Consider the following 15,483-nt stretch of genomic DNA (forward strand, 5'->3'; position numbering starts at 1 on the left):
AAACATACTGTTAGCAATTCTCATCATAACTTCAATTCCTATCACCCGACTCGCTTTAATATGTTCAGCCGCCACTTCCGAAACCCCCGTCGCCTTACCTAGTTTCATTTCTCTAACTGCTTTCTCTACTTCCTCCCTCGTCACCTTCTCTATAGGTCCGTGTGTGACCGCGGATTCCACATCTCCATCCCACTCATTCTCTTCATTCATCAACCTTTCCATATGAGCTTTCCACACCTGAGCTTTTTCCTCCTCGATGTGCGATGGGTCTTCAGAACATTTAGGTTAAGGTCATCTAATGTTTTAAATAACACTGAGAGACAACACTAATATTTTTCAAATATGGTTCATTGATTGGTCGATTAGTTGGTTGATTAGTTGATTGAATGAATGGTTGGTTGGTTGATTGATTGATTGATTGATCTCACAGTATTGTATATATGAAAAAAAATCCGATTTACTTGCCCACTGTATTTCACCAGAAAAAAGCAATTTCTTTATTTATATTGACAAAAATAATTGTGAAATAAATATATTGACTTATTTAAAGCATTATATGTAAAGAAAACCGCCATGACACTGTTGTATGAGACCCAGTAAACCACCGCAGTAAGCCAACGTATGATTTCAGCAACCATAATTTCTATGAGCACCAGCAGAATGTAAAGTATTCATTGAATATAATGAAGATAGTTGTTCAAATAACAATTTTGATCTATTTAGGCCGTTTATTTCATGAGCAAACAAATTTTTAACATGATCGAATAGTGTAAAAAAGGGTGACTATAGCTCAATCCTACTAAGCCAACCTTCGGCTTCAGTAAAAAGCCGCCGGATTTCACCGGACCAAAAGTATAATTTTTATATTCAAATTAACAATAATAATTTAATAATACATAATTTTATTTAATAAAATCATAATTTTATTTAATAAAATCATAATTTTATTTAATAAAATCATAATTTTATTTAATAAAATTAAAGAGAATTACTACAATGTTTTAAGCATATTAAGTCAAGTAAAAATTTCATATAGCTTGCTCGTTAGAATCCATGCAATTTCGTAAGCCAATATTCCAGGCATGTCAAATAGCCCGACCCTTGACTCGAACGATAATAAATCACCCTCCAAATCTCTTCTGGAAGTAACTTTCTTGTTCGACCGTTAAAAGTGAGCGAAGGCCGTTATATTTATTTTAGTTATGTGACCATGGATATATATATCCATGTCTATGACCAATGTCAATATTACATATATCTATGCTTACTAATGTTCTTCTGCAGACGACAATTGGTTGTAGAAAATTTTTAATTAACGTTTCTTTTAACAAATTTCAAAGCCGAAAAATTAAACATATATAAAATTAACTAATTTTATTTTAAACAATATAAATGGATTGGATCCATTGCAATTCTTGTTTTGCGAAGCCAAGTGAAAGAAAATTTTTGCTTACAAATTGTGGACATTTAATTTGTGGAATGTGCCATGAAAAATGTTTGTTTTTGATGCTCGTAATCGTAATGAAACCTTTGTGTGTAACCGTTACCTTGTAACTGTAATGTAATGTAATGTAATCGTTTTTGAAAAATAATTTTTTTAGAAATAATATTTTTTGTTAATTGTAAAAAAAAAATCAAAATCTTATTTTATTGAAATTGAAGGGTCTTCGGACATTTGTTCAATCTGTAAAGAACATTGCTCAGTAACAGGACTCAGTGATGGTGTAAGTAAGAGTCACAGGAATTTATTAGTATTTATATATATAATTATGGTGTTGTTAATTTTCAGCTTTAAAATAACATATTAAACTAACTAAACTTTAATTTAAGAGTAATGGTAATCACAATAATTTTGTTTTGTATTTTACTCATTGAAAATTAACTGCATCCATTAATTTTTTTACTGATAACTTTGTTTGCTTTACTTAGTAAAAATATTATTTTTTACAAAACCTGGGTTTGTGTTTTTTAAATATTAATTGTTCCAATGCAAGCAACAGGAATATTACATTGAAACCCACAATTGAAACTTGTCACAGAAATTGCTATATTTATGAAATCTATTTTTGTTTCATTATTAAAATTGTAAAAATTCTTTCATTATATTTTTAGACATTAAAGCCCGAGATAAAGATATTTTTCAGTGATCCCACAGAGCTTGTGTTGAAATTTCTGCAAAATCATCCTAAAGTATCTATCAGTGAGGCCATTAAACATCATGAAACTTCATGTTATCAGATCATAAAAGTTATTATTTGTGCATTTATTTCTATTTGTAACATTATCTGATGTAATGTTAACATCAACACGTTATAAAATATCAATTGTATGCTTAGATAATATTATCAAAAGTATTTATTTTTTGAAATAATATTTGAAATATTAAATCAATACTTTTGCTTTTTAATATTTTACAAGCATGTGAATATTAAAATGTTATACTTGAAAAGAAAATTAAGATAAGGCTAATATAGTTTTTGTTAGAACTTTCACTGTTGTATAATGTTGAAAACCCATAAAGTAAAGCACTGAATCGACCATGGTAAAATTTGTGCCAATTCTGAAATGAATGAATTTGATTTGTGGCTCGCCTTCAATGAAAATATTTACCTGAGATTCAGCTGCAGCAAATGAAGAAAAAATGTTGAAACTTTTGAAATAATGACTGTTTCAAAGTGCTAACCATGGTAAATTATGCTTGTATAGCCCTATCATATTTTCCCAATTTAAAGTTTACTGAAATGAAATCAGGATCAACAATGACGTCATACATCCATAAATTGGTGCAGGGAGATCCTAGAAGTTTGAAATCACTTCCGGTTTATGTTCAGATTAAGTGCTTCATTTCAATTTTTATGTTAAATTCAACGGTGCCACGAGTTAATGAATATTATTTATATCCACTTTAAAAAATGCCTGTTATCATTTTTCCAAATGAAGAATTGGTCTGTAATGAGTTTACTTCCAAACTAATAAGGATGTGTTTAAAAGAAACTCAACAGTAATTCAAGCTATATAGGTATATATGTTTGCATTGCCAGATTTCTTCCTAATATTGCATTTCATGCTCAACTAGATTCATTCACCAAAATTTTTTTAGTTCTTTGAAAACCTGGATGTTAATTTTGTGAATAATATAAAGTAGATACATATAATTTTAGGACTCCTTAAAGTTTTTACGTTCATCTTTCACAATAGAAGTAAATTTTCCAGATGATAATTGAAATAATAAATCATGTCTTTTTGTGTGTCCAATGGGAAAAGCTTGGCAAAATTCTCATTTACATGATTAACTACTTGCTGTTCTAAGTTGCATTTCAGCGCATAAAATTACTTAAAATAAAAATAATATAAATAATGGTAATAATAGTTTGTATGTTTTTTTACTTAGTTTAACAATGATCCGCTCGTTCTGAGCAAATTTGATGAGCCTGTTATGGTGTTGTTGAATTTCTATAACGATGTCCTCTGGTCCCCTTTCATAATTTAAAGCTGACGAGGATGTTTTGTCTAAAGAACCAGGGGTTTGGTTGAAGGGTATAATCAAATCACCTCTTAGTTCCTATCTGTACACCTCGAAAAAATTTGCTTCTTGGTTGCCAAATTTTTTGCACTATTTCATTTTGTTGATGAAGTTATGTACCTGTTTAATAAAATGCAACGCTGTCTGTTTGATGTGGTTGATTTTCACTTGTCAGTCATTGTTTGTGATAATGATAATTTGCATAAAATATTTTTTGTTGTTAGCAAGTTAATGGTAACTTTTAAAAAGTGACGTTGTCAAAAATTGTGACATGCTTGAAAGTTTGTAACAGGGAGCAGAGGGGGTTCAGAAATCACAAAAAAAGTGTTACGTACTTTATGGACAGGCCCCAACATATACAATAAACATAACCATACTAAAAACAGCACTTTGAAGCACTCCTCTTCGCTGCTGATCTAAAACTTTTTTTGACGAACAATTATTCACTTTATATCACAAATAATATTTTATTTTTATCACACCGATGCAGTTTTTCAGTCAAAAAAGAAATCTGTGTAAATATCATCAACATTCAATCAATAACATAACTCCATTCATCTAACAATTTGAGCAATTGAAGAGTAGTGGTGTAGACCTTCTTCTCACTAAACAATACTGCATGTACTCAAGCAAATTATTATTATCAGAGAAACATGTTGAGCGATCTTTAACGATTGACTCTATGGATTTGCAACATATACAACAAAACTGGCATATAATTTTTAGCTCTACTTTTGTCAGATTCTCTAAAACTGGGAGCAATGAGACTATGTTTCCAATCGGTTGAACTTTTTCTGAAGACAATTCGAATAATTGTTAATGGTCAATCTATGACAAAATCATGCATCCAGCAAGTGCTGAAGAGATGTCCGTCATAAAATTTTTTATGTAAAAAATTGTTCAGATGTGCTAATGACATGGTTTAATAACATTTCTTGAAGCAATGTGAAAGGTGGAGATTGTAAAAGTAGGAACTGACAAAGCAGTTTTAAGAAATTTATGACAGAAAGTTGGATACTGCATTGTCTACGCTTGGCGTGTGATTAACTTTACAAAATTGATTTTTTTAATTGTAAATTTTTTTTCTTTTGACATTTAATGAAAATTTGATAGAGAACTTTATAAAATTATTCACATAATCTATGCAATTTGTATTTCAAGGTATTAAAGTTTCAAAAAGAACATCAAAAAAGATATTTTCAATATATGAATCCCATGGTAATATATTAAATATGTTTAATTTAAAAATTTGTTTAAATTATTTTACAATTAAATTGAACATTTGAAGGTGGAGAAACAAAAATCTCTGTTTAACGCTATCCAAAGGTTTAGATAAACTTATAAATGTTTAAATTTTTATTTTTTCTGAGCAAAGGAACAAATTTTTAATAACCAGTTATGAAAAAAATGTATCCCTGCTAAAGACGTGAGTACTTACATTTTTATTTCTACCAATTATATTTTCTCACAACCCAAAATATTTTTTAAATATATCTTGTCAACACTATCTTTTCTTCAAGAATACAATTTTTAAAACTGTTAAACTGTTTAAATGGCAGAAACTAAAACCCATTAATGCATTTCATTACATTTTGATTTCTAGAGCATCAACATTTTTTGTCAATTTTTCAAATTTACTGAATCTGTATTTAATAATGACGAACTTGTTATAGCTTTAATTATTCACGCGTTTAATTGCCTGCAGGCAGTGAAGTACATTTAGGCAAACCTGTACTGATATTGTCAGGTTGCTAGAGGAGAGGGAAATCTTGTAATGTGCTTTAGTTTTAAGGAGTAAGGTCGATGAATTTTTAACGAAGCTATAGTCTGAGTCGGAGACGAAAATTGTTATCTGTTTCCGGATTAAGCGCTGAAAATTTGAAAACTTGAACATTTGAAGGTGGAGATTTGTATTAAACATATAAACAAATAATGAATGCGAAAATTCACATAACTATCTCAATACAGCTTATTGTTTAAATGTTGGGATAACTCTTTAATTTTGATGTTTCATTATTCCATGACACTATTAAAATTCCACTTGAACTTAAATTTCTATTCGACGGTTTCTCGGTTATATGAATTTCACTAAAACATTTTATTTGTTTGTACATTTTTCATTATTTTTATTATCGTACTGCGTAAATTGGAATAAAATTATAAAAATGTTTACACTTAATTTATAATAATCGCCTAATCACTTTTGAGATATATTTTTAAATATTGCTTTCAAAAACTGTAAAAATGTAAAAACTGAGAAATTCAAACGTTTATGAGACAGGAAAAAATCAATGATATAGTTTCTGTCCCCACAAACAATGAATATTGCAGAATGATGCAAAAGATTATAGATTAACCTTTTTATGTTTTTCAAAGCATAAGCATGGAATAATTTTACAAAGGAGAAAATGATGTAAAACTGATATAAAACGTTTTTTAACGTATCTTTTTTTAAAGTAGTAATATTTTGTTAGTTTGTTAAAGCAGAGGTTGATAAAATCACTCGGAAGTCGGACATTTTTTCAGCGAGTTGGGTTCTGAAAATTTAAAATCAGATAAATGTTAATTTGATTTCGACTCCCTGACATTTTCGGGACGTGTTCTATCAATTATCGAAATTTTATCAACATATCATACGTACAACGCTTTTTAAATTTTATTTTTAAATAATATTTTAATGGCAACAATTTAACTTCATTAAAGTGAGCTACAAGCATACAAGGAAAAGTTTGAAGCTCTTACTAAAGAAAACGTTTACATTAAAAGACTTTTATCATCCCCAAGTTTTGTTAGTTTCTTTTTAATTTCAATCAGTTATTTGAAGTAACTAACAGTTAAATTATTTTTTGTTTTCAAGTTGAAAAAAGATCACAGGTAAATTGGTTATCTACTTTAATAAAAAAAATTATAACAATTTAACAATAATAATAAGTTAGCTTAATGTCTTATTTAATTTCCTTGCTTTCATCAATCGATCAATTAATATTTGTTAACGCAATTTTTAAAAATTTCAACCGCTTTCACCTAAACTCACAGAACTACAAATTCCCAAATAGAAAAAATAGATATAAATATATAAGTAATACAAATACTAGCATATATATGAAAATGAAAACAGACAAGTTCGGTAAATGTTATAGTAGATGAATTCATGAATGTACAGTACATATGTACAATGTGCATGTAGGTTGGGAAAAGAGATTATTCTAATTCTGACCAATTTTTATTCTAATTGTTCTTCACAAGAAGTTATAAAAGGTAACTTTTATAAATTTGAGAAAAAACAAGTTTGATTATCTCATAAGCGTTTATTAATGTATTTTGAACTTATTAAACTCGAATATGACTTAAAACCAAAACTTGTGATATTTGTAAATTATACATACCCTATACAAGATTATATATGAATGTATCCCATGTATAATACAAATTATGATTATATAGAATAAAAGACAAATATAAATATAAAATTATATAATTTTATGCACAGTGATCAGAAACCTATATCATCCGATACCAAGACTCCAAGCCCTACTAAATGTATGTCATATGTTATTCGAATTTTTGATTTTTTGTCTCTTTGAAAATAATTCGATTGTTAATCTAGCATCTCCAAGAAAGAAAAAACTTCACGTAGATGAGAGGTATGAATTAGTAGCATGATTTTTAAAATAATTGAGTAATTTAGTTTTTAATTGCTACTGGCTTCATGAATAATGCTATTAAAGGTTAGTGATGTTCAGGGGTGGATCTAGGAGGGGGGCACTGGTCCCCCGTTGTGAGCAGTTTTTATTAAAAGTCAGAAAAAAGGCCGTTTTATGTGCAAAATCGAGCAAAAATTGAACGTGATTAGCAATAAAATGTCGTCAGCCACACTACCATAAATCTTGCCACCCCCCGTGAAAATTTAGCCCTCTCCCGTAAAAATTTAGCCTCCCTGTGCAAATTTAAACATTTTCAAGTTTTAATTAAACTATCTCGTTAACATCGTGGTCAGTTTTATTTTCTAATGATTCTTGCGAAATAATCCTAGACACTCAACGAAACAGTATTACTAACACGTAGCATAGTTTTCTAACATAGTTAAGTATAATTTAGCTGTTTGCTAACAACTAATACGTTCATGAATTATTTATGAACCATTTTACCTTTAGATTATTTATGTTGAAAATTGTAAACAATATTTGTTATTTCTCTTTAGGTAGTCATAATATTAAATTTGTTATACGAACTCTAATAAGGTCATCCTGTCACTTATAAATTTCTTAATTTTAAGGAACAAATACAACTTCGTTGCATTATTATTACATTTCGCTTATAGCGAGGAGCTCTCTTGTTGAAATACATTTTCTCTAATGAATGAAAATCATATTGAAGAGTGTGTGAAATTTCATAACGATGTTCTTGAAATTTTTGAAGATAAATTGAGAGTATAAGGGTCTTTGAGGGATCAAAAATGAAAATACAGTATACAAAAATATACCAAAACCGCTTTAGCGGTTTTGATTGGCGGATTGCGACGCCAATCATTTCCCAAACATTTGCACAGGTTTTCTAAATATTGCTGTGTGCTACCAGTTTCAACTGCAACAGCTGAAAAAAGTTTTCAACATTGAAAAGATTTAAAAATAATTTGGAAAAAAGAAATGAAGAACGTCTCAGTTTTACTTCCCGACAAAAATTCGAGTTAATTAAATCGAAAAATTACGCCGCTTAAATTTCTATATAATTATCCTCTTTAGTACTTTTTTTGTTTCCTTGATATAATTAATGAATATTTAAGAAATCTTATTTACTTTCATTACATTTCACTTTTTTCTTTTACAAAAAATAATTTCCGGACTGTCAATATTCAGACAAAAGTCTGACCTCGGCCATGACTGTAAGGAAATTGTCAGTAGCAATTATAAAAAAACATGATTATACTCAAAATTTTATTTTTTATATCTTGCTTTTTTAGGTTTCCTATTCCACAAAGTAGTCAAGTTGGTGTTATTTAGGGCTTATGCTATAACTTGGAGCAATTTAAAATATGATATATTGCTTAACAGACAAGCATTCAAATGGCGAATGTTACAAACACGTTAAGGAATTTTCAACTACAAACACCGGTTAATAACGCTCCCAATGCATCACGAATGAAAGAAAATAATGATTTTTTAAAAATCAGTGCAAGAACTGTGACGCCTCCAAGGTTGTCTTTTAAAACACCTCCAACAAATGGTTATGTTCCTTTTTTAGTTTCATCTTAAGAATTTAAAAAATTCTGTCACGTATTAAATTTATCTGCGAGTAATTTGGCTAACGTTGACAAAATTACTTTCATAGTTTATCATCCCAATGATTATAAAGACCTATAGGAATGTAGCAAACATCATTTAGATTAATAAAGAAAGCTTCGATGTAACGATTTTCCTGTGCAAATACTGTGAATACTCACTCAATTAGATTTTAAAGCGCCATTTCCGCGTTGTTTAACAGCGCTCTTCAAGTTTTTTTACGTAGATGAAAGTAAGAACTAAAACTTTCAACAACACTATTAATCTGAGTAGAAAGAGATATGCTAGAATTAAAGATAAAGCATAGACTACAAAACTGATGAGATAATAGAAGGATTAGTAATAGAGTGTTTAGATTTATTAAAACATAATAGTTCAAACTTAGAAGTAATTAGTTTAAGATACATAGATCTACTCCAAGCAATAATAATAGAAGTGAGACACAGAGATAAATTATGAAATACACTAATGAGGTTAGATGGAGGAAAAGAAGTATAAATATAGGAATTGTCAGTATAAAGGTGACTAGTAAATCAAAATTTTTTTTTGTCAATAATACGAGGTAGTTTAGAAGTATAGACTAAAAATATAAGAGGACCAAGTATAGATCTTTGAGGTACCACAAAAGTAAGAGTAGAGAAATTAGAAGTAGTATTATTAAAAACAACAGAAGAGAACCGATTACAGAGATAGGAAAACCAAGAGAGATAAGAATCATTAAGTAACATTAAAAGAATGATCTAACAATCTCAAGAGAATAGTATGATCAACAGTATCAAAAACAAAAGAAAAGTCAAGAGCAAGAAAAAGAGTGAGATTGCTATTATAAATTGGACTCAACCGAATCTAAGAAATTGCTCGAACTTGATTCTCACTTTATTAATCAAGAGGTTCGAGACTTAATAAAAAAGAAAAAATGAATATATACGAAAATGTATCAGTTCTGCGTATGACAGTGCTTTGTAATAATGATCAAAATAATACAGAAAATAAATAGTGCTTAAAATCGATGCTGTTGAATAAGATTCATAGCCTGCTTTTTTAACACGGACCAAAACAATTCATGCACTCCTCAGATCCGTTTGGTCTATATGTCATTGTCAAAAATATTTTCCATAATGTAGTCAAAAAATTGCTAGAAGATTAAAAAATATTTATCAATCAATTGTTTTCCGCATAACGTCTTTTCAACCAAGCAATTTACACAGTGTTAATGTTGATTTTTGCAAAGCACTGAAAATTTTACGTAATTTTAAATTCAATGGAAAGCGCATCTTGCTAACAAATGTTTTTAACAAAAAGTATGAAATATTTTTATCCCTGCCTCATACTGTAATTCAGCTCTTTAAATTCTCATTATTTAATTACCACAAGCTTTTTTCAACATTTATAATTTTTACAAATAAACTAACAAAAATTCGAAGCATTACAAAATTAAATTTTTTTAAATAAATATTTTAAATTTATCCAGAATCGGCAAACAGTAATATTCGAAGGGATAATGCGTTAGTTTAAAACTTCTGAAAATGGGTCAATTTGACTAATTGTTAATCTATTGTTTCAGAAATGATAGCAACAAACTAAGTTTAGACCTGAACAAATTTCAAAGTTTTTTTACTCCAAGTAAAATATTTTATAAATTTGTTTCATTATTAGCGATGGGATTTTAAACATAATTCTAAATGAACAGGCATTTCAGGTCGGGTATTGCAAAAAGATAACGTCAGGATTCACGACAGATTAGCACAGGTTTGATTGGCTTTTTGTCATAACTTCAGTAGATGTTTCAAAATTTATGATGCTCCATCTATTCAGAATCACTTTGCAAAATTTTGATATTTAATGTGTTGTCACAACGCAACAAGAATAAAAATAAATTCATTTTTTATCTTTGAGTGTTGGGTATTTATTTCCTAGGAATGTGCGGTTTAGTATCGGTTTAGTATTTTTTAAGGTTCAACTCTACCTGGCATAATTTCGACCAGCGAAACAGTTTCATAAAATCGTAAACTCATTAGTATTTACCAGGATGTCAGATTCGGTCAGTCAGAGATTTTTGCCGAAATCGGAATTTTTCAATAGGCCGGAGACAGATATTTTTTCATCCGATCCCAGAAAGTGCTATGAATGTACACAAAATTATTTTTACATTCTAAAAATCATTTTCAAGCTCTTGTAATGAAAGATGTGTATGTGTAGCGAGCGATACAAAATCATCTTTAATACTGAATGTAGATGCTACCAATCGCGCTCTGCAACCGTTTTTATCTTTAAATTAGAACGGCCATTTAGTATTTGAAGTGTGGTGTTAACCGTCTTGTAATTTTAATGAAAAAATCATTTATATATAAAACTTTTCTAAACAAGTACCCTACTAAACAAATTTTAATATTGTTCATCAAATATTATTTTATAATTTTCAGACCATAAATAAAAAGATTTTAACTACGTTATAATAAAAAATATTATATACAACCAAAACATCCTTATCGGTAAAACGTTTTTTGACTATTACAAATTAATAATTTTTTTTTAAATTCAGGTTGTTTATCCAGGCAAGCCATGAACAGTTTTTCACACCAAGAATCCATACCAATGACCTTTTATAAAACTTTTGTGTAAATTGTAAAAACTATGTAAATTAAATTTGTATTATATAATTTCATATATGCATCTTCAAAGTCAGTTCGGGAGTAGTAAGAACTTTAGACAGCTTTGTTAATTGAATCCACCAGCTCTCGTTTGGAATTCTATCCCTTGAGATATATTTATAATAATTATAATAACGAAGTTATAAAATAAAGTAAACTTTAAAATAGTGATTATAATTTGTAAGCAAATGATGTTTCAATTCAGGTATTGTTTATATTATTTCACCTAAAATTGTAGCAACTTTTCATTTCTTGTACTGGAGTGAACAGCAACTGTGTCTTACGAAATCCAAGTATGCAACAGCTTTCCGGGTTTTTCGTGTTTACTATTCCTTTAAACGATAAATGTGTTGGTGACCATGTATGTTAAATTTGAGGGATTTTTTTTTATAAAGCTAACCAAATTCAGCTATGTTAATGACCAAATTTTATATACGAGAAATTTTATATATGAGAATTTGTGCATTTCTCTTGGTTTATTTTTCTCAACCTGTTATAACTTGCATTTGTTTCAAGAATCTGATGTTTTTAAATAGTAATATATATATATATATATATATATATATATATATATGCGCACGTACACTGTCTCTGTGGTGTGAGCATTCCCTTTGCGTTCTTGCGGAATTAAACGCGCACAGAAAGTTTTACAATATTCTATAAATTCTACCGAATGTTTGGCGTTAATATTTTTGTAGTTCGTTTTTTCAATTTTTCTCACTAAAGTTAGTTGATTGGACAAATCTAGAACTACCTTCCTTTTAACTTCTAATTCGAGAGAGAGATGGAGCAGTCGCTGCTCGCGATCTTGTCCGATTGTTAGGTTGCGTCGGTTGGTCGCAGAACTTCGAGTGAAAGTTGATGTGACAAATCTAGAACTACCTTCCTTTTAATTTCTAATTCTCGAGAAAGATGGAGCAGTCGCTGCTTGCGATCTTGTTCGATTGTTAGATTGCGTCGGTTGGTCGCACAACTTCTAGTAAAACTTTAGTGAGAAAAATTGAAAAAACGAACTACAAACATATTAACGCCAAACATTCGGTAGAATTTATAGAATATTGCAAATATATATATATATATATATATATATATATATATATATATATATGTGTGTGTGTGTGTGTGTATGTGTGAAAATGTAACCTGTGGATGTAACAGCATCGTTCAGTTGTTTAAGTAATTTTTCGGCTGCTAACGACGCCGATATCGATGCGAAAACAGTCTATAATGTGGTGTGGGTCTAGAAGCGTGAATGCGTTTTTAGATTTATTGGTATGTAGTGGTGGATTTAGACGACTGACAAAAGGGGGCCAAAATTTTGATAATGTTTAAATTTTTAATTTTTTTTCTAATTTTCACGGGGAGCCGAAATTTGTGGTAGTGTGGCTAAAATCCTTTTAAAAATATAAAATGGGGACTTTTTGACCTATTTGATCTGCTACAGGGTATATATATATATATATATATATATATATATATATATATATGTACAGTGTCAGTTTTAAATGATGCCAACGATGGAAATTGAGAGAACGAACGTTTATCATTTCTCCTATTTTCAATGTTGTTGTGTGAAAAGCTGCCTTTCCTTCGTGCTGGTAGAGTTGATCCATGAACGTTACGTCGTAAAATGGATGTGATTCTTTTGACCTGTGTGCGTGAAATTTCATTGTTGGCATTTATTGTAAATCAGTTTTTTTTACTTTCTTAGTTTACCAAATTAAATTTCGAATGTTAAATCACATTCAAAATGATTGCATTAAAGTTTATTGCAATTATAACAAATTTTTTAATAATAAATAGCTTTATTAAAAACACATTTATAATATTTACATTAGAACTAATCCTTCCCCGCTGCCATTTCGAATTTTCATAGCGATATGGATGAGATCAGTCTTAAAAAAACATCTTGACATTATCGCTATAAAACTCTAAGTTTAATGGTAACCATTATCTCTTTAACGCCGTGTCCTTCTTCGAAAATGTAAGAAATATCAGCGGCAGTTGTCAGGGAGCTCATAACTGTCAAGTAGCCACATTTTCCAGAATCAATTTCGCACAGATGCACCCGTCCTTTGCTTTCCAATGAACTTCTTCTCGACCTGTCGCACATCTTATTAGAGAGAATATTTTTAACACAGCATATGGTTTATTCACATGTTTCACATAATCAAATTTAACTTAAGCTTATTATTGTCTACTATGCGATCCATATGAACAAAATCGTACCAGCATGATGCTGTTTAGTGCAGAATCCGATCCAATAGATATATCACAAGCAGGTAGGTTGTTGTATGGCGTTGCAGGAATAACGATTATAGGAATGCAAAATTCAATAAACTTATGTCTCAATTCGGCCATCACCACAGCGCTGTAGAAAGCCTTTTAAAAACCATTACAAAATATCTTCATTATCAATTAAAAATCCCGACAAACCTCGAAGCCTCCGATCAGTAAAAGAGCCGCAATTTTGTATTTGCTCATTTGGATGGCAATTTTCTCCAACGCGAAATGGTCTATAGTTTTGCTGAAGGATCACATAATGGCGGTTTTAAGCTTAATTTAAAAAATAAATGAACACATAATTTGATCTGCATCGCGTAACATACGTGCTTGATCCGATGTTGCATCCTGGATCCTTGCTCCATCCATGAACATCTTCCCATTTGAATACTTCTACCTGGAGTATGTCAACAAAAACTCATTTAGATATATAATGCTATATTTTTGTTAGAATAAATGTTTACGTCATTTTGCATGAGGCCTTGAAATCCGTAGTGTATTGCATACACAGAGTGCCCACTGCAAATGATACATCTAACAAATGTTCTAATTGCCGTGTTCATCCCACAACATGGCATCCCTAAGCACATTACTCCTAGCAGAAAGAGCTTGTTCTTCAACATACATTAGTATAATGTGAAAATATTTTAGAATTTTGGAAAATTAAACTCACAGTTCTATGAAAAATCTGTGTTTTTGAAGGAGGTTCTACAGTCGACAGGGTGACAAACGTTTCCAAATTTCTTAGAAAAAATCTTCGAATAACGCAATTTTATTATTTTTAGTGATAGAAATCATGTATTATTTTTAATAAATGAATCTTTAAGGTTATGCCTAAGTAGATGCCGTCAAAACTTCGCCAACTACAAGTCTGCACCATATAAATAGAATAGATTCTATATTCTATTTATATGGTCTGCACTTATTCTCAAATGAAATGCCTCTATGTTAAGTTTTATATTTTATTTTATTTTTGGATTAAATGTTCTTTGCGTTGTATGTAAATTCACTTAATGTTATTCAGGTTGATAATAAACGAGTCAAAAACTTTTCTAAGTTTACTTTCTTCTTTTAATGTCTTTCAATATTATATTAATATCAATTAATTAAACGATCTACGTTACAAAAAATTTAACAGGTTATGGCATTAGGTAACTTTTTTTTAACAATTAATTGATTTGACGAAGAAAATTTAGAAGAAAGAAATATCAGAAGATTTTCTTTGAAGACCGAAGTGAAGAGAAAACACGTGCTTCCTCATTCTCTTAAAGTCGATATTTTGCTTCTAATTAAAAAGGTAAAATTGAAAAACAAGGATGAAATGGATCTAACAAAAGTGCAAAGCAAACACCTAGAAGGCAAAAGTAATTGGTTGAACTGGAAATCAAGAGTTTGTATAATACTACGCGGCATTCCTGATGCAATGGACGTAGTAAATGGCAAATTAAAAGGTCCAAATGAATTAAACGATGACTCAAATGAAGATGAGATAGCAAGATATCAAACTGCTTTGAACAAATTCAATAAAGCAGATTGTAGTGCTATAATAATTATGTCTACCAATATGAACGATGAAACGTATAAAAAAGTTCGTTCATTTAGTTACGCCAGATATGTTTGGCTAGAACTTCATAGATTGTATGATGAAGTTAATGAAGATAAAGCGTACAATTTATGCATGAAGTTCTTCAGTTATAAAAAAAATGGATGAAAGTGATGATGATGATCACTTTCATCCATTTTTTTT

General features: G+C 29.7%; 1 protein-coding gene across 1 annotated transcript in view; it reads right to left on the reverse strand.

Moving 5' to 3' along the window:
• Positions 1 to 11,464: 11,464 nt before the first annotated feature.
• HELRODRAFT_62554 (hypothetical protein) overlaps positions 11,465 to 15,483 on the reverse strand; it is a gene marked incomplete at both ends in the record, with an annotated part of 7,771 nt that continues 3,752 nt past the window's right edge. The window contains 10 exons of the mRNA XM_009010829.1: positions 11,465 to 11,558; positions 11,680 to 11,779; positions 12,880 to 13,103; positions 13,287 to 13,348; positions 13,402 to 13,566; positions 13,683 to 13,835; positions 13,890 to 13,980; positions 14,063 to 14,133; positions 14,201 to 14,331; positions 14,406 to 14,491. Of these exons, the coding sequence (XP_009009077.1) occupies positions 11,465 to 11,558; positions 11,680 to 11,779; positions 12,880 to 13,103; positions 13,287 to 13,348; positions 13,402 to 13,566; positions 13,683 to 13,835; positions 13,890 to 13,980; positions 14,063 to 14,133; positions 14,201 to 14,331; positions 14,406 to 14,491 (1,177 nt within the window). The remainder of the gene's footprint in view (positions 11,559 to 11,679; positions 11,780 to 12,879; positions 13,104 to 13,286; positions 13,349 to 13,401; positions 13,567 to 13,682; positions 13,836 to 13,889; positions 13,981 to 14,062; positions 14,134 to 14,200; positions 14,332 to 14,405; positions 14,492 to 15,483) is intronic.

Source organism: Helobdella robusta (assembly GCF_000326865.2).
Source record: "Helobdella robusta unplaced genomic scaffold HELROscaffold_1, whole genome shotgun sequence".
Classification (NCBI taxonomy): domain Eukaryota; kingdom Metazoa; phylum Annelida; class Clitellata; order Rhynchobdellida; family Glossiphoniidae; genus Helobdella; species Helobdella robusta.